This window comes from Lingula anatina, chromosome 5 (assembly GCF_051362555.1).
Source record: "Lingula anatina isolate TDL-2025a chromosome 5, LinAna3.0, whole genome shotgun sequence".
Taxonomy (NCBI): Eukaryota; Metazoa; Brachiopoda; class Lingulata; order Lingulida; family Lingulidae; genus Lingula; species Lingula anatina.
Genome location: NC_141771.1, coordinates 13,701,232 through 13,727,805, shown reverse-complemented (window position 1 = coordinate 13,727,805; position 26,574 = coordinate 13,701,232). Strand labels below are relative to the sequence as shown.

Genomic DNA, 26,574 nt, shown 5'->3' with positions numbered 1-26,574 from the left:
ACTATCATATAACACCAAACACAATGTCACACTATCATATAACACCTAACACAATATCACACTATCATATAACACCCAACACAATGTTTTCTTACCGAGACACAGGACCGCCTGCAGCTGTTCATAATGGCAAGGTCGCAGCAAGGTCGGCCATAGAACCTCTCTATGTCTTGTAGTGCTGGAAGGTAAAGAGTGAAGAATTAGGCAAGGCCAACATTAAAACTATACATATTATACTATACATTTAAATGAGATCCACATGTGGAGCACGGTTTATTTTATATGTATTACACATATTTGTGTATTTGTTTAAAATACCATCTTTGTTTAAATTAAAGAAATGGCATTCACTTTGAGTAGTTTGCTGTGAATTTTGATAAAATGAATGCCACTCATTTCGAGCCAATTTTTATGCTATACTGTTCACATATATTTTTGCAAACAATTCTGACAATTACTATACCAGATATTCTACATGATATCTTTAAAGATGATATGTTGTGCTAACATCATATTTGCCATCAAACATATGCAGGTGAAGCACTTAGTAAATGACAAGTTAACATGAAGAAATTATGGAACCTGCATACTACTGGGTTCTGAAATTAATTGCTAATTATTGGCAATTAACTGTGATCAGTTGATAATTATATCAATACAGAAAAGGTAATTGGAGTAATTATTGCAAATGACTGCTATGCACGCATGTAATTGTGACCTCATTGTAATCGTGGTCTCACATGCAAACCTGCTCACCCACATACAAATGTAATTTTCAATATTTGCTTCAAGCACTAATTGTATGTATTTCTATGATAAAAACCCAGACTTGATATTTTCAATAAATTTTATTTTAAAAAACTGACAAAGAACTATTCCAGCGTTTTATCTCCCTGCTTCACGCATCTTTTCTATGAAAATGTCAACTCTTAACATCCCAAGAAATAGTAGAAAATTGCCATATGCAGCAGCCTAATCATAAGTCTCTACAGGCACACTTGAAGAAAAAGTAGTCCAAAAAATAATTAAAAGCAAAAGAAATTAGCAAAATATAAAAAAGTAGAACTGCATAAAAAACAAGAAGGAATATGACCATGATAAGATCTTCCTCTGCCAAATTAAATTTGTATGATAGATCATCTAATTAAAATGAGGGAAATAATAAAAATGCACATGGTCTCCACATGTTTCAGCAATGATGTGCCAGAGCACCAGATGACCTCTGCACTCTGTAACCCCTTATTTTCCAATAGTACTCTGATTACTCACAAACTACCCTATACAATACAGGCCATCCTGTCTCCTTCTGGCACCCATATTAGTATGGGATGAAAGAAAGGTTTATTTTTTAAGCTGAGTATTCTAATCGGAACCCTGGCCTATTTAAATGTCCAAACAGGGAGGGAGAAGCTGTCTCCATTTGAAAAATTGTCATCTTCCACAAAATTAGCAAAGGGTGCCTACATAGTACCCCTTTTTTATTCCTCAACTAATGAAGTAAAAAAAAAAACTTTTCTTTTTCATATTATGCCAAAACGTGTCTGGTCCCTCTGACGGGACATTTCAGGACGAAAAAAAAAGATTCAAACTTCATCGCTAATCCCTAGACTTAACTTGTAAAAATAACACCCGTGCCCGTACCCCTGACAGTTTTATTCTTTATTGGGTAAGCACAACTCCACAGGGGAGTATGCCACAAAGACTTCTTTCTGTACTGCGATTACACACCCCATTAAATGCAGGGGCAAACCGCCATATTTTTATGCTCACATAATACCAATCTACCATTAGTGGTCTTTAGTACACGCCCCCAGCACTGCCTTACAATGAAGCGGTGTGCTTGCTTTTTTGTTAGCAGGGTTTTTATTGACTGGTAATTATCTATCGAGGTTATCATGTGGGTAGAGTGGTTGTTGGTGGAATAAAATTTGATGCGTTGGGTTATTCTGGTGATAATTGCGGTTTGGGTTGAAACATTTTATCTTCATTCACGACCTCTTTGTTTTGGGTCTGAAAATACCTGCATAGGTAGTAAATGTCAAATATCAAATGGGTTATTCTGGGAAAAAAACTGCTGTTTTGTTCATAACATTTTATCTCTCTATGTGATTACTCTGTAACTGGTTCTGGAACAAGTTGCAGAAATATGAGGCTAAAATTGGATGAGGTTTGCTGATAAATAATAAAAAATAAGGTTTCAATCACAGTAAGATGTAAAGGTAGAAGTACAACTATGTGAATGCCTCATCAACCCCCTAAATATTCATAATGCATATATTCTTTTTTTTTCCACTTCACTTATAAATGTTTTCATAAAGTATTATTACCTTCAAATCACCATAAATCTCACCCAAGAACCGAGTCATAAGAAGAAATTACACAAATGTTACAGTAGCTATAGAAATTAAATTTAAGGAGCAATAACTTTAAGTCTCAATATCTTTAGCATACCAGATTTTATTAGCATCTATGCACCAACAACAATTCCTATTCACAGGTTAAACATGAAAAACCACTCTAACACCACACAATATTTTTCATTTGTGCCCTCATATATTGCGATTAATTTTTTCTACTGTGGTAGGTGTCACATTATGCCGAGTGTGACAACGAGCAATGCCAATGAATCTGCGTAGCAGTGTAATAACCTTTATTGCAGACAATCACAGGTAACCAGGCAAGTAAACATTTTGTTATCGGGACAGTGTTATCGTGATAAATGACCATCTGAAGTGTCAACCTATGTCTTACACACTTATCTGTGTAGCTGTAACATAAGTACGGCATGCGGTCCATAAAGTTGGCTGTTCTGGCAACCTCCCCCTTCAAAGTCACACATAACTTCTGTACATAAATATTATACTCCCAGATAATTGTAAATAATTTAAGCCTAGATGTATTTTTTAGATAGACAGACAAGTAGACAAAGAATGTACTAGTACTCCATGTTATTACTCTAACTTATTAGACAGACATTTAGACAGGTGTAAAGACAGAACGAGAGACAAATACATGCACCTAATTTGGATAGACAGACAAACGCTGAATCAGAAACATCATCAACTTTCCCGATGCACATATGAAAGCTCAAACACAGCTGTACCAGGCAAACAATACCAAAAATTAAAGCAAATCACCACATTAATATTCTGCTGGCAAATCGTACATAAAAATAGCCTGTAAATGTTTACCTATCATATTGGATACACAACCCTGTTGTTGACTTAATTAGGTTTATTTGCTGGTGTTCTTTACCTGTCACAGAGCTAAGTGAGATACATTGTCTAACATACTTATAACATTTTGTGAAACTATGCCCCATCCCTTTTAAACTAATTTTCCTCTTCTAATTTATGATTTGTGTGTGTGCGTGTGTGTGTGTGTGGGGGGGGGGGGGGGGCAGGCAAAGAACTGTTTTACATCTTCTGCTTTGGTATATCAAAAAATTTGGCAGAGACACAAAATATGTATCAAAACACGATTGTTCTTGTTCCTTTACCTTCCAGAAATGAAAAGAATTAGTTTGGTGACTCATAGACAGATATCAATACATACCAATTTAACAGACGTTTAAGTATTGTTTTCCCTTTTTCAAAACTGAATGGCTTTTTTAATCATTTTATATTATTGCATTTCCAAAAATATTATACATAATCAAGCAACTTTTCAAGGGATGAAAGAACACATTAAGCAGATATGATGACTCATGTCTGACACCCTGTAGCAACATCATAATTACAGCTTTCAGAGGAAGCAGTAAAATCACACATATTTTCAATTTTCTTCTACCCCCTATTCAGTTTTTAAGTATATATCCCTGGAACTAATTACCATAAGCATGGAATTTTGGCAGGAAACTGTGAAAAAAGGCTGGTATGTTTGACAAGTGTCAACCTGGAAGCTGTAAAAAATAAATCACAAAACAAATCACCTTGAGCCATTGTGAAGTGGTATGTTGCACCCATAGAAATGATGATTATCTTTCACCAATTTTATCCTTGTTGTCTTGAAGCCTTTATGTGCGTTCTTGTTAAGACACAATAGTGAAAAATTTAACAAATAAAATTCACAATACAGCAGAATGCCTAGAGCTTGACTGGACCCCTTCCCCCAGAGGTTGTGAATAACCATACTAAAATTTAAAAGCAATCCATTTTGTGAAAAAAGGAAAATTATTTTTGATCGGACATAGGTGACATATTATGAAAAAATGAGATAAAGTTGACCCATCTTTTGGGGATATTGCTGAAATAATCTTTTTCTATAGTAATGGAACTTTTTTCACTTATCATATCATAAATAAAATGATTCTGGAAGACGGAAGATGTTTTATGCTCAAGACTTGTTTCTGAAGAGAATTTTTTTTACAAAATTCCTGACCAATGCAAATGCAAAAAGGACCAATGCAAATGCAAATTTTTTTTTACATAATGCCTGACCAATGCAAATGCTAAAAAGAATATATAAAACAGAAACATTATATTCTAAACATTTTTCTGTCCTTTTTCAATTTCCTTCTACAATGCACCACTGCTGATTTAAGCTTTCAATATTCTTAATATTTAACTCCAAACCAAAAAACTATCAAAACACGCATGGCATTCACAAATCAGAAAAAAAATCCTACACAAAACAGTTCTGATGGAGGTGTTTATTGTTTCAACTGTCACATAATTCTAAGCCATTGTTCAGTTAACACCTGGGAGGGGTCATCCATCACGGTCCAGTTGGGAAAGTAGCCAGTGGTCAGTACATGCAGGAGGCTGCAAATGTCTTCCATCTCACATACATCCATCACCTCTCATCTTTAACTACAACTGCTTCAAGACAAAATGTCAAGTACATCCAGTAAATGTCCATCTTAAATTAAATCTGTCATTCTCTTTTTCCTTCTTTCTGTCAATCATTATATATTCTATGCACATCAAACTTCTTGATTCTTTTTTGTTGTTGTTTTTTCTCTTCATTTGTATAATGCATTTCCACGTGTCCCATAACTTGCCTGGCCTCTCTCCTCACCCATATGTACCATTATCTATCCTCCCCCCTCCCCTCAGACATATGCACACATGCGTGTGCGTGCACACACACACACACACACACACAATTTGTACAGTTGGAAACCACTCCCATTACTCTACAAATTACAATGTTGTCAAAAAAGGTAAAAAAATTCTTATCTTGTTATAAAATAAAGCATAAAGTACTCTGACATCAGTGGGCTGGTCCCTCCAAGACAACTCCATGCTGGAGTGTGACACTGACACCAAGATGACGGGGAGATAAAAGCCCCACAATTACCCCCTTCAAGTTTATCTGATGACAATCTTATGGCCATTACACTTAGCTCAGTTGTACAGCTAAACTGTGACATTATGTGTGTTCACCTTGGGATAACTTGGACCGAGTTTACATCAGCTAAACTGTGACATTATGTGTGTTCACCTTGGGATAATTTGGACCGAGAATACATCTGCTAAACTGTGACATTATGTGTGTTCACCTTGGGATAACTTGGACCAACTTAACATCTGCTAAACTGTGACAGCATGTGTGTTCACACTGGGCCAACTTGGACTGGGTTTATGTCTGCTAAAATGTAGCAGCATGCGTGTTCACATTGGGAACACTTGGACTGAGTTATGTACTATGCTAAATTGTGGCAACATGCGTGTTCACATTGGGCCCATCTTACTACCTTTAGCAGCTTACAACTGAGATTGGTCCAACATAAGGATTACATAATCCATGTCAGAAGGCAGTGAGTAGGATTCATTGCATGATGCAGAGACTGAAAAAATAACTATGCATTCAACAATTGATTGCAATTGTCTAAAAGTTGATATCAAAGCTGTGGTATTTAAATGATAGGTAGTAGGTAATGTTAAAAACACCATTTTGATATATATTTATCCTGTCTGTGTTAATATGAAAGCAAAGATGAGAATCCTATTAAAAATCAAATAACATAACCTCTTACCACAATGATTAAAATGGTGCACTCTTAATGAGTCATTTGTGGGTAAAGATTAACTGGATAGACTTATTGTGATACATCTGATCTTTTTTACAAACTTGTTTTACTTTGTTGAATGTCAGAGCTAAAAGATTTAAATATATTTTGACCTGTATTATTACAGCATCTTAAAATCAAACTTGTATATAAAATTTATTCTCATTTTTCTTACGTGTGGAATTGTTCCTATCTTTCAAAAAGATTTCAAAAGGGCACATATTCTGCGGTTTTTACTTAACACTTCTTTTGGCACTTCCTGTAGATTAACATCTTACATTTTTGACATTTTTATAACTGCATTTTCACTTCAGGTTTATCTCCAAGAACTTTCATTTACATATTTTCTTCTCACACAGTGTGTGTGTGTGTGTGTGTGTGTGTGCGCACACACACGAGAGAGAGAGAGAGAGAGAGAGAGAGAGAGAGAGAGAGAAAGAAAGAGTTGCATAAGAACATATCAATTTCAAAATCCGATTTCACCATAATTCTCTTCCCAAAAAGCACATTAAAAAGCTTGTACATGCTTGACTGGTTCTATTCTCTCAGAGTCCTGTGAAAGGAATACCGACCCCTTGAGTGGCATATTTGAAGTTGATCCCACTTCTGAAAATCTGTTTTTCCAACAGCTTCAAGGCAAGATTTTCTACCTGAAAACGCTCTGTGTGGGCACCTATGCACCCTGAGTGTCAGAAAGTTTTAACTTTCAGATACTGACTACTAATATATAAATTTTCAAAGAACTGAATGTGAAGGAAAAGCTAAAAGAGGCAGACTAAATGTAACTTACTCTGATACCAACGTGAATGATACAGGTCCACAATGAGATCCTTTCGATAATGAGAGAGAAACAACTATGGTCTAAACATGTTGCTGCTGCTCCCATTTTGTCCAAGGCTGAAGGATGATGATGATGATGATGATGATGATGAATGTAAAGGCAGAGCATTTAAAAACAACTGCTCCATTTGATCAAAATTGGTTGTGCTATCAAAAGTTTAAAACAGATGGAATATTTGCACAATGTAATGCATGCAACTTTCACTTTTTTTTGTGATAATGAAGGAACAGTTCCACCCTCCGCAAAGTACATGTGGAGATGCATTACCGAATAGCTTCTTATTTCCCTGCCTTATTTGATAAAGAGCCCATGGACTAAATTTTAAATCTTAATGGAACAGTCTGTGAATCCTGACTGTAATAATGTCATTTCTATAAAATGCATCACATTAATTTTGAAATAAGCATTTGGTGAAATGAAATGAATGTTTATATTCAGGTGCCCAAGTGAAGTGGAATACAGGGTGTTAGGGACAGAAAAACAATCTGCCTGTTTTCCTTTTCATTCAAGCAGATTTTCCTCAATTGTAAAAATAGCCTGGTTTTCCAAGCTGTGCCCTGTTTGAGGCACCATTAAATATTTCCAGCAATTTAAGCAAATGATGTGGTGTAATTCAATGCTGCTGGTGGGAGCATAGTCTCTCTCTCTCTCTCTCTCTCTCTCTCTCTCTCTCTCTCTCTCTCTCTCTCTCTCTCTCTCACACACACACACACACACACACACACACACACACTTTTATTTTCTATAAGATGTGCTTGGTGGTGACTCTCTCTCTCTCTCTCTCCCCAGTCACTGCATGTAATAATATGATTTAGTGATGCTGGTTAACCAGCCCACAGCTCATACAAGGGAATCAAAAATAGTGCACACTACCTATATATCAATTTTTTTTCACCTTCGCCCCCCTAAAAACCTACGTTATCATTCTCTACATCAAATACAAACATCTTTCTTATCACACTTGATTCACCCAACTACTTTTGTTTTTCTGATATTTTCAGACATCAGATTCACACCAAGAGGTTTTTGAAATGGCCACGAGGGCATCAATCTGATATTTACTTTCCACATATGTTGTGTTTTCATGGCTGTAGTCCCAAACATCTTAACCAGAAACAGGTTTTGGATTAATTAATAGGTAATGAGTCAAGCAGTATTCTCTTTTTTTTATTCATTTGTTGATGAAGATTTTTCCTATGAAAAAGAATTTGGGTAGCATCAAGGGTAGCATTTGAATAAGACCCCCCCCCCCCCCCCCCAATTTTTCCATAGGCACACCAGGAATACATAAATATTTCAAGCATATTGACTTTTTAAAATGATGGTAAAAAGTCTGTGAGACATTGTTAAGTCACCTTTTATCACACCATTTAATGTCCTGTTGTATTTCTTGTCGCCATTACAAACCTGAGACTGCGAGAAATGAATACAATCTTACAGAGACAAAAACATGTCTTTCATCTGCCAAACTGACAGAATTGATTTTTCTTTCAGTTTAAACTTTTTTCCTACAACTCAAACTAAACAACTATTGGAAATGGAAAAGAAAGATGTTTTCACCCTCTACCTAACCTACACCCCCACATCCATAACATTTGTTCAAATTCAAATAAATTAACCAAATTAGATGATACTTTGCCCCTTTCCTAGACATATAACTATTTAGACACCCCCACAACATCCTTAAACATTATAAAAACGCCCAATGAAACGGAACAAAGTTTTTTGCCCTCCATTTAAGTGTCAAAACACACCATCTTTACTCAAAATTCAAACAAATACCAACAATAGGTGTTTAACAATAACTTGCTTGAAGAGGCCTTAGGCAAAAAAACAGATCCATCCTTTCCATTAGGAGCCAAAACAATGGAAATTTGTAAAGTGTGAAATCATTGTATTTACAATATATTGTTAGGAACGTCCTGGCACTTAAGTGGGGACATTGGGAAAATGTTTCTGTAAATGAATTTGTTTAAACTTTATTTATTCAGCGTCTGCAATTTTTAATATCAGACTTTGGGGGGAAAAAACATGTTAATTGCTTAATGGCAAAAAAATTGTGAAGAAACAGATTTGGTTAAACTCTTATTTTTGCAAGGTTATAACTTCACATTTTAAAAATAGCTTATAACTGATGTTTTAGGATGTGCAAGGGGAAAAATATTCCTCAACAAAGAAAAACATGAAAAAAATCCATTCATTCTATGCTATCTCTCTTTTGTATATCACTTTGGAAACATTCTGATTTTCATGTGTGGCATCTAAACAATCGACCTCCCTACTTCCTCCAGAAAAAAATGTAAAATCTCAAGGCTCACGGACAAAATAAACAACCACAATCATACAAATATGGAGAATCTCTTTACAAGCCTCCAAGTTTTTGCAGCTGGTTTTGAGAACTTCTCTCATCTGCTTTGCAGGTTGTTAAAATTATTGTCTGATGTGTAATCACAAGGTACAGATGTACATGGAGGGGTTACCCTCAGTACTCTCTCTCATTCTCTCTCCTTCTCTCTCTCTCTCTCTTCCTCTCGTATCTCTGAGTCAACCATGTGTTTTGAAGAATATATTCTTACTATGAAATAAAAATCTCTCCAGAGACAAAATCCCAAGCCATTTGGCATATATCTCACAAATATCCAGAAATCCCCATAATGAATTGGAAGGAGACACAAACTTACAAACGTGACTGCTCAAGTTGCAATGCTCTTTATGCCTTTTCCACAAATCAATTATAAGAAGTTCAAAAAGACATTAATTCCAGAACAGAGACATTCTCTGTGGACAATTCCACAAACAGCCTCATCCATCTAAACGTCAGACTTTCTTATGAGAACCATGTCTGATGTTGATACCATATCTGTCATCTCCCTGTCAAAACATATCTGTGAAGTGTTGCCTCTTTCATCTCAAGGGAGAGTCATCTGAGAGTTACACCAGGGGACCTTCAGTCATAATAGCTCTCCAACCAAAGTATATGAAATTGGGTTTGGCATTTTTTGGGACTGAAATACCCATCCCACCTTTCTAGTGCATGCATGCACACACACACACACACGACCATATTTACTCTGTGTTGTCCCTGAGCTAGGAAAAATTTCAGGTGATATTTCTGAATGAATAGAAACCACCCTCTTCCAAATTAGCAGACTGATTTTCAAAGGAACCTGAGAGGGGTGCAAAAGCATCCGTTCTGCACCCCGATACTTACTTTATCCCAAAAGAAATTAAACTATGGGTCAAACGTTTAGAATGCAAACATGAGAATGGGGTTTTACATCATAAAGCAACTACATCTGGTTTTTGACCAGTCATCCTTTTTTTTGTTGCTGCGTGACATGAAATACCTCATTTGAAACACACTTCTTTAAGATGTTTACATGTCACCATCTTGTATGTTCCCCCTTTTATACAACACCCATACAAATCAAAGGCTTTTGAGCAGTCTCAAGTTAAATATTTCCTGCCCAAAGTCTGCCGTTTTGAGATGTTTATAAATATGCCACAAGGAATCATGTTGCCACAGTATACACCAAATACCAACCAAGGTACAGAAGAGGATTTGAAAATGACTGATAGCCAAATAGTAGCACTAAGAATGTTCAAACTAAATGGCCGAAATAAGCCTGGAAAAATATGCCTTTCAAAGTCACTTTATACAGGTACATGAAGTATGTTCCTGTACCTGAAAATTCACAATTCTACATTGTTTATTGTTCTAAAGAACTCCTCTTGACCCCTTCTACTAAACAAAAATGTCATTTATGCTATAAACTGTACATGTTTGCACCATGTGATGTCAAACAAAGATGATCATCAATGTTCAGACAGGGATTGTTTAAGAGACATTTAACCATTAGTATTAGGCCAACAGCTTGTAGGCAGGCAGTGTGATTCATCTGAACTAGAATCTGGTTGGAAAATGGTGCAAGTTGGACCTGATACTGATCCAAAACAGCACTGGACTGTAATTAAAACAGCAAAACAGACTGTAATTAACTTATTACCCACCTGTGTAAGACACTCCAACACACCTCCAGAAGTCACTCTGAAAAAGAAACACAAACAGTCAGTTACTTAAACTGGAACAATGTAATAGAAATAAGTAAATAAATAAAAATAATAATTAGATACGTATGACTTGGAAGGTGAAGGAGGGAGTTGACGAAAAATTCTACCATCTCGTTTCCTTGTGTTTGTTATCGTAATTTTACTCAAGTCTACCTTGGCTCATAAACAAGACACCAGTTCTTTCCATTTAAAAAAATTAATTTGAAAAAAAAAAACAACAACTTTATAATAATTTTTCTCTCTCCCCCCCCCCAAAAAAAAAAGGCCACCCAGAGATATAAAACAATGTCACAGACAGGGTCACACACTGATAATTTACATCAAAAGTCAAGTTTATTGATATAAATGCAGTGATAAACACACACTGATACCTAAATGGGTAAATAATACACTTGTTTAGGAGTAGATTTTGGTGCCATTAAACTTAAAGCAGCCAGATAAAGTGAACAAGGGCAATTTACCGCACCACACCATGAAAACAAGATCCTACTCTGCCTTCAGGGGCCCTGCTCCAAACTTCACCCAAACTAGACACACATATATATCCAGGCCATCTAGACACTAAAAATTGAAAACCAGAGCCCAGAAATACTCACACACTATACATTCCCACATAAACATACATACACACACATATACATTAACACAACCGAGAACAATAAACTATAAATATTGTCGATTCCCCTGCAACCCACATGGCTGTTACCTCATTACATACTGTCACACAAACACACACACACAAACACACACACAAACACACACACACACACACATACACACACACACACACACGCAGGCACGCACACGCACACACACACACCAGGGTATTGTCTCAATCCAGATAGTTCAATTACTGATAAGCAATTTGGTACAGAGAGAAATCTAAGACCTGAACAGCTTTGAATCTTCAATGTCTGAACACACCTGAAATTATGGATTAAGTTTATGACTCCCCCCCCTCCCCCAAACACTTCAATGGACAAATAATGTACTCTTTAGAAGAGGTATACGACTCCATCAAAACTATATTAGGAGACACAAGGCGGGTAAAATGGAAACTTATCATTGTGTGGAAGTAATTAAGACTAATAGCTCTAATAGCTCTGTAAACCTACGTCTAGACTAAGGATATACAGTGTGTCAGTGGTATAAAGGGTGGATGATTTATTTTCTCGTTATTGAGAACGTGGGGGCCATAGTCATGTTGGTATTTTCAAAACTCTGAATCCTTGAATCATGATTTATGCTATGATTATCAAGAGGATTGAGGTCTACTGCCATGTTTGTGTTTTAATACTTTGTTTACTAAACTGGAGATTTATGTTCTTCTCTTTATTGAACCAAGGTCCATATGCATTCATGACGGGCATTCAAAATTGAATCTCTCTTATTACTGTGTGTGTGTGTGTGTGTGTGTGTGTGTGTGTGTGTGTGTGTGTGTGTGTATGAGAGAGATAAAGAGAGAGAGATTGAAAGCATACACTTAAGCTTAATCCAAAGATTCGCCAAAATTTTGCAAATTCAAAAATTCTAATGAATTTTTTATTGTTCGAATTTGTGCCTTTAATGAAAACTTAATTTCACATGTTTTTGTGCTCAATTTGAAAATTCATATTTTGGTAATCAGCTTCATTTTTAATTCAAATACTGATACTTGCCATTTATAGAACTTTTATAGAACATTTTTTTCTCAAGCAGTGTTCCCCCTGGCTTTCAAGCTCTGCGAGGTGGTAGGCAGTCCGCGATCCCAGCAATACTAGGGGGGTCGGGGGGCATGCCCCCCCAGAAAATTTTTTAAATCAAGGTGCAATTTGGTGCATTTTAGGGTATTTAGAACTGATTTTTTTTACATTTTATGTGGCACTGAATTGTCTTGTTTTAGATGTTTTGAGGAGTAAATTCAGTAATGACATAACAATTTAAAGGTTTGGACAAAATTTATTTTCCAGTCTGTGCATTCACTCAATTTAGTCCTTTTCAGTTTATAGAACATACTCTTTCAAAAAAAAAAAAAAAAAGAAAAGTTAATACTTTCAAAAAAAAAAAAGAAGTTAACTACTTTAATACTTACAAGAAACAAGAAAAAGGGCTTACTACAATGTACATTGAATTATTTTTAAATTGACCAAAAAGTTGATAAAATATGTTGTTTTTACTGTTTTCACATTCTTGTGAAAGTAACTGGTCAATTGACTTTGCGTGTGGGAGCGCTTCATCCTAATATAAAACTGCCGCAAAAAGTTCTCTCTCTTGTCATTCAGCGCAAAGCGACTCCCGCTACTAGTTATACATAGTTTGAGATGTAATTTATAATCAACAACTTCAAACACCGTTAAATGAATTCTTCGGAATTAAAGAGATGAAAATCACACTTATCATCAATTTTAGTTCTTCGTTTATTCATTTATATGGTTCTATTCAGTCATGGAAATTCGTGTTCAATGCATAGGTTTCCACGCGAAATACTGACGTGACCCAGTTTAACAACGCTACTGCTTTCACAAAACTCACCGTAAATCAATAGAAAATCTTCTCCAAGTTTATAAAATCAACGAAGTCCACTTTATTTGCTCCTTTTTTATCAGTGAATATTCGTAAACTATAAAAACAAACAACAGGCAGTCTGAATTTCGGAACATGAAGTGATAGAGAAAGTGTATTCTGGACACGTGATTAAATGGTGTCAAGAACAGTTGCCTCGTTTTCGCTTTGTCTCTTATACTTCAAATTAGGCACAGAACTGCAAAAACGAGGCACTCACAGGGAGATAGTAACTGCTGGTTATTTTTAGGCATACGCGCATGCGTATTTCCGTTACTACTAAATCAAGTGCTCAGAAGCATGGGATTACGTATGTAAACAGAAAATGCCATATTTGCTTAAAAATAAATATAATTTTCAGTTAGCATGAGTGAAAATATACTTTGTTGTTCCATATAGCCCAGCGAGGCGGTGCTTTTGACAAATTTCAGCAAGGCGCTTGCAAATATCAGCGAGGCGGGCGCCTCGCTCATTTAAGTGCAGGGGAAACACTGTCAAGAGAGCAAAGACAAACAAGTGGGCAACAACAATAAAAATAGTGATTTCAACCACAAAATTTCATTGTTTGAATTCTGCCAGACTTAAGGTACATTAAACTCAAGATATGTATAAACGTCTTCTCTGGGGAAACCCTAAGAACAATAACGTTTGCAAGTGTAAACAAATAACATGCCCAGTTTTTGCCATTATATTTTCTAAAATGTTTTCTCCGTGCAGGTGCCTTGCGGGCAAAGATCTATGTCACAGCTGCAAGAAGACATTCCACTCTTGACAACTTAGAATAAATAATAGCAAGTAAATATTCCACAAGATTGACTGAAATTGTAAATATGGCCACCAAATGGGCCTGAGAAACATTCCTAAAACCCCTGCACAACCCTCTTCCAATGAAATGTACTGCCCATTTATTTCTGGTTGCCATAGCAACTGAAACCAATTCCCTGTGAGCAGTTGGATTCAGGTCCCTAAGTGGCCCATGTATTTCACTGCTCTACTGACCGGTCAACAAAAGATCAAGTTGTGAGATTTTTTTCGCCACACTGTAGCATATCATCTAATGTTACTGAATGATAGACCATGGACTAAACAAAACCAGACCGTATTTCTGACCAATATCCAAAAATGGTGGTGTTTAAAATTTACAGTAATCATTCTTGAAATTTGCACAAAAAGAATAAATGAATTAAAACCCAACCTTTTTTTTTGGTAATACTGGAAAATGTGTTATTTTTAAGCTTTGAAAAGTTAGTTGGCTTCATAGGGTGAAGTGCATTTCAAAGAGTAGTCAAAATTAATAAATCTTGGTGTTGGGGGGGGGGGCGTAATGAAATAAGTGACATTCGAAAATTTCAAGTAATTACCATATTCGGTGATCAAAATGTAATGGTCTATGACAGATTTCTTACGAGCACATGCCCCAAAAATAGGCACCTTACCAAAAGCCAAACAACAAGATCCATCTGCATAGGAAGATAGTAATTTAGTATTATAAGGACGAGACTGGTCACCTTTACATTCAGGTATAACCCTCAATAACTGCACTGCAGACCACTTTACGACATGGGGGAGGCAAAATACACACACAGAACACACAAACTTCCCAAACATTCTTCAACATTGCCCCACCATCTTGAAAATATTGACATTATTAGTGAATCATATGGGGAGGTGCTGTTGATGAAGGAACTACTTTGATCTTTCAACAACTGAATGCTATATAGAGTGAAAAAGGAGGGGGCGGAGTGGAAGGTTAATTGTGCTTATGTAAAATCTCAATGCAGCACATGCCCAAATGCATATCATACCTAAGATACAAAGACTACAAAACCAAGCTGCACCTATTGTTCTTTTAAATAAAACCATGATAAAAGAAAGAGAGGAAATCACTAAATTAGGATAAACAGAGTACAAAATGCTAATTACTTTCTTTCTCTCTCACTCTCTCTCTCCCCCCTCCACCGCCCCTGCACTAACATGCTCCCATTTAGCTTTCCCTCACATCAATTGGCATGAAGACCTCAATTACCTTTCATCATTTTGATTTCTAGCAGAAACCACTGCTGTTAAGGTGAAAGCGACGAGGGGGTCAAGCACAACAAACTTCATAAGATTTCGACTCAAACCTTCAATGATTTTCAGATCAATCATCAATCCATTCTCATTACAAATCAAACATGTTTGATGTGGGACTGTTTATGAACACAGGGGTGGTGAGGGAGTCATGGGTATGTATAGTTGTGTTGTCACACTGGGACAGGAAATAAAGCACTGGACTCCATAATCATTGCTTGATAGGAGGGTACTTTATCTTTACCTAGATTTACCTGGGGGGGGGGGGGGGGGGCAATAAAGGGGGGATGGGATGAGGGGGGGGGGGTTGGGGAGGGGAGCAGTCAGCCTCCCAGGGACAATTCTGAGCTAATTTGGTTTGATGCAGAACCAATCTGTAGTAGTCAACTCAAGTTCTTTCCACTTAAGTAAACTAGCTGCACCTCTGCAATATAAGTTCTTTTTTTTTAACCAGGTGCAATATTTTTACTTCAGAGGCCTACTTCAATCTAACTTGGGCCAATGAGACTAAAATTGTTGGCCTCATTTAATTAAAACCATATTTTCACACTCACGCCACTTAAGCTAAATCGGTCTCAAGGTTCTACTTCCAGAAACAGACAGTTTGATTTGCAAATTAAAAGAGGAGAGAGAGAGAGAGAGAGAGGGGGGGGGGGGGGGGGACTCACCAGATCTTTGGGACAGTTCTTCACTATGTCTGCCAGATACTGTATTTCTTGTGTGTGATGGTTACCATGTCCCAAGTCTGCAAGCTGTGAAAGATAAATAAATTGAGTATAGATTGTGATTATACACCTTAATACATAATGATACATACTCAACTGCCAATAATTGTGATGTGAAAAATACAAGAAAATTAAGTTTGTTTGCTTTTTTTTTTTTTTTTGCATTAAACCACAGCAACAATATTTTCTTTTAAACAACTGTAAAGGGTGAATACAGCATACAGTTATGAGTATGGTACAAATTTTAGTCATTTTAAACTTAGTCTTGAACAAAGAACACTAGTACAAAATTCTATTTGCTGCTGCTGCTATATCTTTCAAGCACAATGAAAATGGCTGTTTCTGTAAAAAAAATTCCCACTTATCAAGATTTTTCACATAATGAATTAACAAAATCAAATTATTTATCTTTATAACATTCTCCAACTGAAACCTTATCTGTATCATTAATTCACTGTCTAACGGACCACACACTTTTTAACTAAATTGGCTACAGTATTTCATCCTAATACAATAAATTGAAGCAAAGGAGTTGGTTTCTACCCCCAATCTAGAGAACAAACATTTTCAGTGCTAGGGAACTAGATCCAATTTCCGATACTGCCAACTTGAGCTGAAATCAATGCAATAAAAACAAGGTTGGTCGAGGGGCTTGATAACAGTGTCATTATTCTATGTTGTTTTATCAGAAATTGTCTGGCAAACAATAAAATCTCTGGGCAAATTCACACTTAAGTTCTTTTTACCAGAATGGTTACTTCATTTCAATCAAAATGACACATGGCTAGGCTCAAAAGTACTGTGTAAATTGGCACAAAGGTGACAAGGTAAGTCCCTCTATACCTCTACAATAAAAAGTTTTAAGTAGGAAGGATTCTGGACAACCACCAGCTTGAATACAATCAGGGCCCCGTAACTCGAAAGCATCACGAATTGCGACCAATTACAAGAGTCTCGATTCCGTAACCCCCATATGGGGCGAGTATGGGTGAGTTATGGAATGGAGACGCTTGCATTCGGTCGCAATGCGCGATGGTTTTGAGTTACGGGCCCAGGTTTACTCTGCCTGCATCAACGTCACCCGAATCAATTGTGAAGGGTTCTCTTTCCACTTAGTGTGAATGTGTCACACTCAGATTTGAGTAACCACATATCCATACAGTTGAATAGAGCTCTTGAAATGTATGATCAATAAATCTGAGGAAAAAGCAATTTTTTCATTGTCAGTTGATGTTTTGAGTTTTTTGTTGAACATCTTTCTTTTTTACATCAACTTTTATCAACAAACATAACAAGCTCTTGTTCTATGATGAAGGTTGAACAAAAACCATCCTTGAGTAACTCATAGCTTCCTTAAAAGATATGTTTGGTAAAATTGTGGATGGCCTTCTTTTGCATATTTCTTTATCAATCCAACATGTCCAATCGCACTACTTAAATTAATTCAGAACATTATGTGATAATTTCTGAAATTCACCAGTCTCGCCCTTCTAAAGCCCATTTTAGAGCACATTCAAAACAGATGATCCGAGGACTAACTGATCTGCTTACATAATATGGCTGACCCCACTTAAAAAGAGATGCCGATGGTCTCCCTGATGGTCTCCCCACCTCCACACAAACCATCGCTGCAAGGAGCCTAAGGCTGTATTCCCAGAGCTTTTAAATCGATCTATCCCCGCAGGGAGTCTCACTAGATTACTGTCAGATAATCCGGCTTAAATGTCCGTCCCACCTACTACAAGCTGTAAGGGGGTATTAACTTTCATGTCTGCTCGGCTGACAGCTATTTAGCGTGAACCCCCAGGGAGTTAGGTCGATCTAAAGTAGATCGATCTAATCTCTGGAAATGGGATCTAAGTTAACAATTAAACCTCGGGGCCGAGATTTAATCCGTTTAATGGCACGGATCATCTGTTGTGAATGTGCTCTTAGAAAGTTGGAGGTCACAACCAGCTAACACTATCACGGCTCTCAGCACTCAAATATCTTAATAGCTCTCGAATGATTTATTTTTTTAAAGTTTCAATATTAATCCCAGCCAAGCTCTTTTGCTGTCTAACTAGTACCCCGTTCACACTACGCTCAGTTATCCGGATAAATTGCGAATTAGGTCACAATTCGAATAAATGCAGTAGTGTGAACGCAAGAGGATTTTTGTAATGCGCATTTTCAAAATCCTGCAAGCGAGGTGGATTTCTAAGCGCGATCCGGATAACTTACCGGAATCGACACCTGTACAGATCTAACTGCACATGCGTGCAGATAAGTGCGGGTATCTATGAACGCTTGTTTATTACTTTAGCGATTGCACCAAACGTATTTGGAGGTCGCCACTCACTACAACATGAGGAAACAAACTTATTTTGCCATCTTATACTTCTCAAGAATGCTGGAATGTCTTTAGAGTTGCATTTGTCGTCACAAATTGTTGTTGGTATTTTAAGATTTTCTGTGCGGCGCATGCGCGAGTGTTCAAAACAGGAAGTTAAACCTGAAATTTTCAACGTGGGATTCGGATTCGCTTAGCGTGTGTGAACGCAATACCGAATCGGATTCCTAACGAAAAATTCGGATTATAGAAATGCGCATTTTTGCAACTGTAGTGTGAATGGGGTATAGGTCAATCAATCCCTTGCTCCTGTCATGTAATCCATGGACACAAGTGGCTGATGAATGGCTAATATTGATGTATTTCTTTGCTTTATTATCCACTTGGGCAAACAATAACTCACAATTGACACTCGGGATCTAAAAATGTTTATGACGATGAATTAATTTTGTGTTATCAATATGGTGAAATGTTTGAACAGTTACAAATTTGGCAAGCTTCTTATCATATATTAGAATTACCAAAACATTTATTCTTTATCATCTTCTTAATGACTTGTGATCTTAATGGGCATATTACGCAACATGATAAAATGTGTGTATGCCATGCCTATGAAATGTTAATAACGTTAGTAGCTCAGCTGTCAGGAAGAAATGAAATAAAACTGATATTAATAACAGTATATTACCCTCACCCCTACCCCACCCCTCTCTCTCTCACCCCCACCCCACCCAACAAAGCAGATCTAATTCTAATTGTTTGCAAAAAATGAAATAAATACTGACTTCAGACATTACTGTTTGATAACATACTAGTACGTAAGGTAAATATTCAGCCTTCTAAAGCATGTGTATCTTTGTCTTTTGCCTGCAGAAAATGCAATCCTAAACAGCAAACATACATCGACTCTCTGTCAACAATAGGAAATTAACTCCCTAAATTGACAAGAAACAAATCAATTGGGAAAATACAATCATATTAAAACTAACTCCCTTTAAATGGCATGAAACAAATCAACAGAGCAAACACAATCATGAAACCTGAGCCAAAATTTTTTTTTTCAGAGAATCTTCATGAGTTAGCTTTTCAATATTGGAGTAAAAAGGTCTGTTCGGACTAGACAGATTCAAGACCGAAAATTAGATAAATTCAGTTTATCCCACACTCAATTTGTTTAGGAGCTGAGTTTATGGTGCGCATTTGACAATGGATTCCCACCTCCCACGCCCACCGTCCCAGTGGGGACAGAGCAATTAAATCCTGGCACACTTTCAAGTGGGTGGCGCCATATTTGATCCACGAATCTGTTAGTCCACAGATCACCTTGTTCTGAATGTGCCCTAAGACATTCTTGACTGGTTCTGAACCCAACTGCTTTAAAACCAGTGTCATTCACCTCTTCCACTGACAATGACATTATTTGAAGAACATCCCAGTAAGAGCCTTTTGAACTGTGAAATAGGAAATAAGTAACCAACTCACAACTCACTTGTAACAGTAATACACATAAATAACGTCAGCTACAAGGATGATATGGTTGATCACATCAAATACTGAATATTATACGGTGAACTATATATTATACGGTGCCCTGCATGAATTGTCTTTTTTTATACAATTAACCTTCAAATTATAAGCACCTAGGTATTTAAATTTTCTTCAGTAGAAATATATGACGATTTTATCTTGGAGAGACATATGACCATGACAAGCTCCTTCCTCACAAACAATCTAATCAGGAAGTTAGATCTTGGGAAAGCACTTGTAAATATGTTTGTTACTGAAAGTACAAGCCTTGACACTGCTTCTGATATGGTCATCTTGACCATTTTATCTTTCAGGCCCCATTCAGAATAGGGGACCAACTAGTCTGAGGGTCAAATATGGCTGACCCACTTGAATACTTCCCCATGGGATATCTATTCAGTGTCTACAAGCAGATTAGACGACAAGCTTTGTAGTGGCTGGCCATATTTGACCCTCGGACCAGTTAGTCCCCTATTCTGAATGGGGCCTAATGGACAAATTATCCTACATTTTGGAAAATGTTATCAGTCATCAGAGTCTTTACATATTTACAATAAGACCTGAAAACATACTTTTGACAAGTGATAGACCAATCCAAGAGAGAGAGAGAGAGAGAGAGAGAGAGAGAGAGAGAGAGAGAGAGAGAGAGAGAGAGAGAGAGAGAGAGAGAGAGAGAGAGAGAGAGAGAGAGAGAGAGAGAGAGCCTCAGCTGTGCATGTGTGCACATATGCAGGTATACAGATCAGTCAGCTAAATGTATTAAGGTTCACAGGTGCTTGTACATCATACAAGCTATGATGCACTAAAAATATGCAAGTCTATGAAGGAGAACATATTTATGGCCCTGAGCATGGTATATCATCTCCCAGTTCTATCTTTACCTGCAGTTTATTTTCAGCACCAGCAGAGCACACTGACAAGAAATAATAAGCTTCCCTTCATCAAAATCTTTGTAAGACCAATTTGCTCATATTGGTTTCTTCCTGAAATGCCCAGATGCATATTTGCATTTAATCTTCTATTAATAACAGGAAATTGTGAATTTTTTAATAAGTCATCAATGATCATTTCATTTGGTAGTCATTGAAATAACTGGATAAGCCTTAACATCATTTTCATCAGCACTCAAATTATTTTGGCAGAGGATTTAATGATCAATTTCAAAGATATTTCAAAGACACACGGACTAAGATTAAGATGTGCATGTCTGTTTGGACATTTTCAAATTTGTATCTTACACAGAAACATTAACCAAACTGAAGTATAAGTTAGAACAAGCTTGTTTTTTTACTACAATTTTGATATACTAGTAGGATTATGGTAATGACATCTCTTCATTTTGGATGATGGCCCTGATGAACCTCCTCCCTCCCAAACCACAATCCCCAAAAATAACATCAGCCACTTTACTTTTCATTTCTTTGTAGGTTATAATACGTCACAAGAAGTAATCCTATACAAGCAACACTTTTCGCACTTTTTTATTTCGACACATTCTTCTTTCCACCTCCTTTCAAAATATGGCACTTCAGTCCTTTTAGTTGCCATGCAGCCAAAATTCTTTTAAAGTGTCTGATATATGGCTCTCTCAAAGTGCTCAAGTTTTTCACTTTACCAAGTGTGATCTCCATTCACTAGTAAGCAAGAACACATGTAGCTCAGATGTATTTTCCATCATGCTGAGTTGGGGACATGTTAGTAAATTAGGCCGTGTTTCCAACCACACTGTGACAGCTCAACTTAGTAGATTCTATCTCAGCAAACTGTAAGTTGACAGCATATGACGTTCTGAGGCTTTATCTTAAACTGTAGCAATATTACAACTTACAGCAATGACACAATTCGCTGGCAAGAGGAAATGATATTTTACATCCCTGGTCGCTCACAATAAAACCTTTTCACTTTTCCTGGTTGCTCGAACCCTAACCCTGACACACATCATTATTTTCTGCACAAAAAATCGTCAGCAGCAACTTTGCTGCCAAAATATGAGCAAAATAACTGAACTACCTATATAATTGAGGAAGTCTAGTTTACCTTGTGTTTTGACTTATTTCCAAGCAGAACAGGAAGTCGTAATGCTGGAGAAATTGAACGGACCAGAGGGCAACTCACTTGTAACAGTAATACACATAAATAACGTCAGCTACAAGGATGATATGGTTGATCACATCGTAATAATAAAAAAATGAACTAAAAATATTTAAACTTAAATTTAAAACAAAATTATCTCTGAAATGGTAACTAGGAAAACACTTAATTATAAGGTAAACTAGAGTTGTTAAAACGACAAGAAAGAGAGGGGAGTTACAATACAGCATCTGTTTTCTCAATAACACCTACAGCTAATTTGGTTAAAACTGATTTAAAAACGCCTTAAAAGGAGTATAAAGGGAGAACAAGTTGTTTCTGTGACATTTCAGGTTGTTGTCAGTTCAGTGCCACTTAGCTGGTAGCAAGACACCTCTTTGAAAACCTACATCAAAGAGACTGAAAATGGGGTAAATACTCTACCACGCTTTACATTGTCCATGCCACTGCCATGCACAGCACTGAGCAGCGTATCCCCTGTGCACTGTCCTCGTGAAGTATAACACACTTTACATATCCAAGGGCTCAATTTTTATCTATATAGTTATCAGAAGGTTAACATGTAGAAGTTTCACCAGGTTTATAAATTGCTCTTTCCTTTCAAAATATATTTTATATCTTTTACAGACATTTTAAATTTTTTAAAAATCATTTGCACATTTTATGTCTGTTTACTCCAAAACAAAAAAAAAATTGTGCAAATTAACTCATCACCTAAATGACTATCACATACCACAGTTTTTTGAAAGGCTACGTGCGACGTCGCACTCTTAACATATGCTAGGGGCTCTGCCTTTGATTTCCAGTGAAGAAAGGGAGATATTAAGGTGAGGTAGCTTTGAAGGTAGAATTTATTAATCTGTTTGAAGTTTACCCATATCCCTTTGATATCTCTATCCCAATGTAATAAAAAAATATTCATTTGTTATGCAGGTTGAATTCTAGATACTGGGCAATATATCCACTGTTTATACTATAAACTGAAACATTTCAATTTCTACTCTAACTTGAGCTGTAAGAATCATTAGACTACATAGATGTATTTCCTTCAAAATATATTCCCCGTTTCTTTTTTCAAAAACTCTCCACCCTGCAGATCACAAGGCAATATGGGTCACAGCTCTCTCTCCTCACCTTACACAACAATACTACTCTTCAGGGTTATTTGTTCTCTCCCTTTATCATGTAGATATGTGGCAACTTATTGTAATTTTGATTTCTAAAATAAAAATGTTCTTAATTGGTAAAAAATTTAATTCTTAAATTCCAAACAGTCAGAAATCTTTAATCTGTTTTAGTTATATCATGAGTCTTAAATCAAAATAAATCAGGTACTCATAGTTTGAGAATATTTACTGTTTACATGGGTGACAAACGGGGATTTCCCCAGGATTTGGGGTACAGGGAGTCTGTAGTTTGGTTATTGATTTACAGGGAGTACAACCCAAGCAAACCCCACTAACCTACCTAAAAAATTTTAAGGCTAATGGCCTCCCAAATGACAGCAGGACAGCTCTCTGGGGAAAGCCTTGGTGACAATACAAATACTACCACATTGATTTTAATATAGAGGTCAAATGTCCCCCAAACTCTTGGTGTCAATTATTGAATACCATACCAGGTCAACGTCAGAATTCAAACCTTTGGGACTGAGCACATTACTCGTAACTAAGCCAAAATATGCCTTAGTGTTATCAAGAATGGCCAACAGCATCATGACCTTTCATACAAGGGACACCATCTCCTTGTTTCTGTTCATAGCTATAGACTAATGTACAGTACCTATCTATATTCATCTGACTAAAAATTGACAAAATATGATATACATCCGGAAACATGAAACAATTGTTGGTAAGTTTTCAGTTAAAGTAGTCAATGAAAAATGTGAAAAACCCTGTCTGAAGAGAATCCATCAAGAGCATCAGAAAAACAATATCTTCCGTTGCATCACAAACAGGTCAACTCAACAGACACTATCTGTGCTACGCCAACACGTTTTCTTTTTTCTTATCCTTTCTGTATGCTGTACATACACATATTAATGCCACATCACCTGAGGGCCAATCTTCCCCAGTAAAAACCTCTGACAACTTGGCAGATCAACAAAAATGACAGGCTGGCATTTTTATACACAGGATCTGCCTGAAGCAATGCAGACTTTCATAAGCCAGTCTGGTTGTGAGTGGCGAAATTACAAACCCACTAGGGCAGGCATTTGGAGCAACATGATATCTTAATTCAAAATTTCCAATGAGCTTGAACCTAAGTTTTTTTTTTCAAACCTGAGAGAAAGTACCTAAACTAGAGTTCTACAGGCATACCTGGAGAAATGTGTACACTAATCCCATACCTATTTCTTCAACAATATGAAGCGTAACGAAAATATGCAAAATTAACAATTGAACAATTCTAACTGCCATGTCTTATTTATCTTGACATGGCCTCTACTAATACTAATACTTAACTAATTCCCATTGCAGTTAAGACAGCAATATAAAAAAAGGAGACGTTTTTGAATGAATTCATCACGTCCTCATCTCTGATACTATTCAATAGTATTATACTAGCAGTTGCTTGACAAGGTATGTACCCAAAATGGCTCAAAAATGCCCCAAGGGAATATATATATCGCAGGCCCGTAGCCAGCAATTTCAAAAGGGGGGTTCTTTTTCTATAAAAACGTCATGTACCTAGATCAAATTTTACCCAAAGTGGACCTTTTCCCAGCAAAAAGGGCGGTTCTTTCGAACCCCCCGAACCCCCCCTGGCTACGGGCCTGTATCGAGATTGATTTAGTTCTTCATCTATGTAAAAAAATACATAATGCATAAATAAAGTGAATGAAATGTGCTCTCCATGTTTGAAATAACACAATCTTCTTTTCATTTTAAACTAGTGTAGCGTTGTTATTATTTGTGAAGTAGCTGGGAGAACCACTCAACCTTTTACTGCTGAACATGCTCACTATTCCCCAACATTCCATTTACGAGACGCACAAACAGTTACTTTTATTCCTCATGACAGCTCAACACTGTCACAATAACATCAATACCACAATCATATCCTTTATTTTAACTGATTCCATTTTCACAACAGCATCAAAACCACCACAACTAGATCCTTTATTTTAAAGAATCTTATTTCACTTTCCAATATATCCACCATTTTCATCCTTTAATTCTAAAACAGAAAATCTCCCCAGTGCCCTTAATAAAGTCCCCACACCGGGACTTGATACCCCATTATAGCTGATTATCAGTCAGACAAACAGTTATCTTTGTAATCGGAGCCTTCTACACCTTGTTACCCGTCAGCCGACATAAAGGAGCAATTTCTCCCTTGTTCCGAACAATGCAGGTTCAAGGATGCGGGACATGCATCCACACGCACCTGGTGAGCCCACGAAAGGCACAGCAAAGACAACAGCATGCTCTCGCACATACAGCCTTACAGGCAACAAGATTGTGTTGGAAAAATAACCCCAAGTATTCCATTGGCAGTGACAACGATCAAATTGACCACTGGCCAATGACCTTGATGACTTTGATAGATCCCCTAGACCCAATGGTCAATGGTTTCAGTAGGGATTTTAATTTTTGTGTTCTGCGATTTCTGTTCTCATACTGGAATCCCAATGTTTTGTCATTTACTATCTAACATCACTCTCTGCACCAGGCATTAAAAAAAAAAAAAAAAAAAAAAAAAAAACGGTTTCAAAATGATTAATTAGTCAATATTAGTTGATTATTAATGACATACACTGTGCATCTTGGAACCTATGTTATATGGAACAAGGCTCAAAATATCCCATCATGTCTTACAACCTAAAGAGTCTTGGTTACAATAAATGGTAAATATACATGATTAAAGATAAATTATTCAACAAAACAAGAGAAGAAGAAAAACGGAAACATATACGAGTCTGTTATTGAGTGGAAACAAGATTCTTGATCTTAACAAGATACTCGGGATACAGTTCTAAACACTTTTAACATGGTCAGATTATCTTCTCACCCAGGGACAGCTCTTCAGCGGAGACTAATGCAAAGGTTTGGCACAGAGGACCACGAAGAGTCAATTATTGTGGGAAAGAAGTTATCTCATTCAGAAGGGAATAGTCAAATAACTCGGCTGAAACCGAATGCCCCAGGCATAGTGGAGGAAGTGAAAAAATCATCACGGTTGCATGACTAACATGAATTACTTACTTGTCACAGTAGACATAACTGTCACCCTATCTGTGTAACACTGTAATTCTTTACACTGCAAATGGGGAGTTACAGATTTATTTAAAGAAATCTGACATCTGCATGCCAACTTAATGCTTCACTTTTCAAACCCATGTTAGGGCAATCATATAACT

The 26,574-nt window shown here is 36.7% G+C and overlaps 1 protein-coding gene across 1 annotated transcript in view; it reads right to left on the bottom strand.

Moving 5' to 3' along the window:
• Positions 1–26,574, bottom strand: part of LOC106154327 (reversion-inducing cysteine-rich protein with Kazal motifs) — a 59,773-nt gene that overhangs the window by 24,258 nt on the left and 8,941 nt on the right. Inside the window, exons 4-6 of the mRNA XM_013528645.2 lie at positions 16,205–16,288; positions 10,866–10,902; positions 96–178 (exon numbers count right to left, since the gene is read on the bottom strand). Coding sequence (XP_013384099.2) covers positions 96–178; positions 10,866–10,902; positions 16,205–16,288 — 204 coding nt within the window. The remainder of the gene's footprint in view (positions 1–95; positions 179–10,865; positions 10,903–16,204; positions 16,289–26,574) is intronic.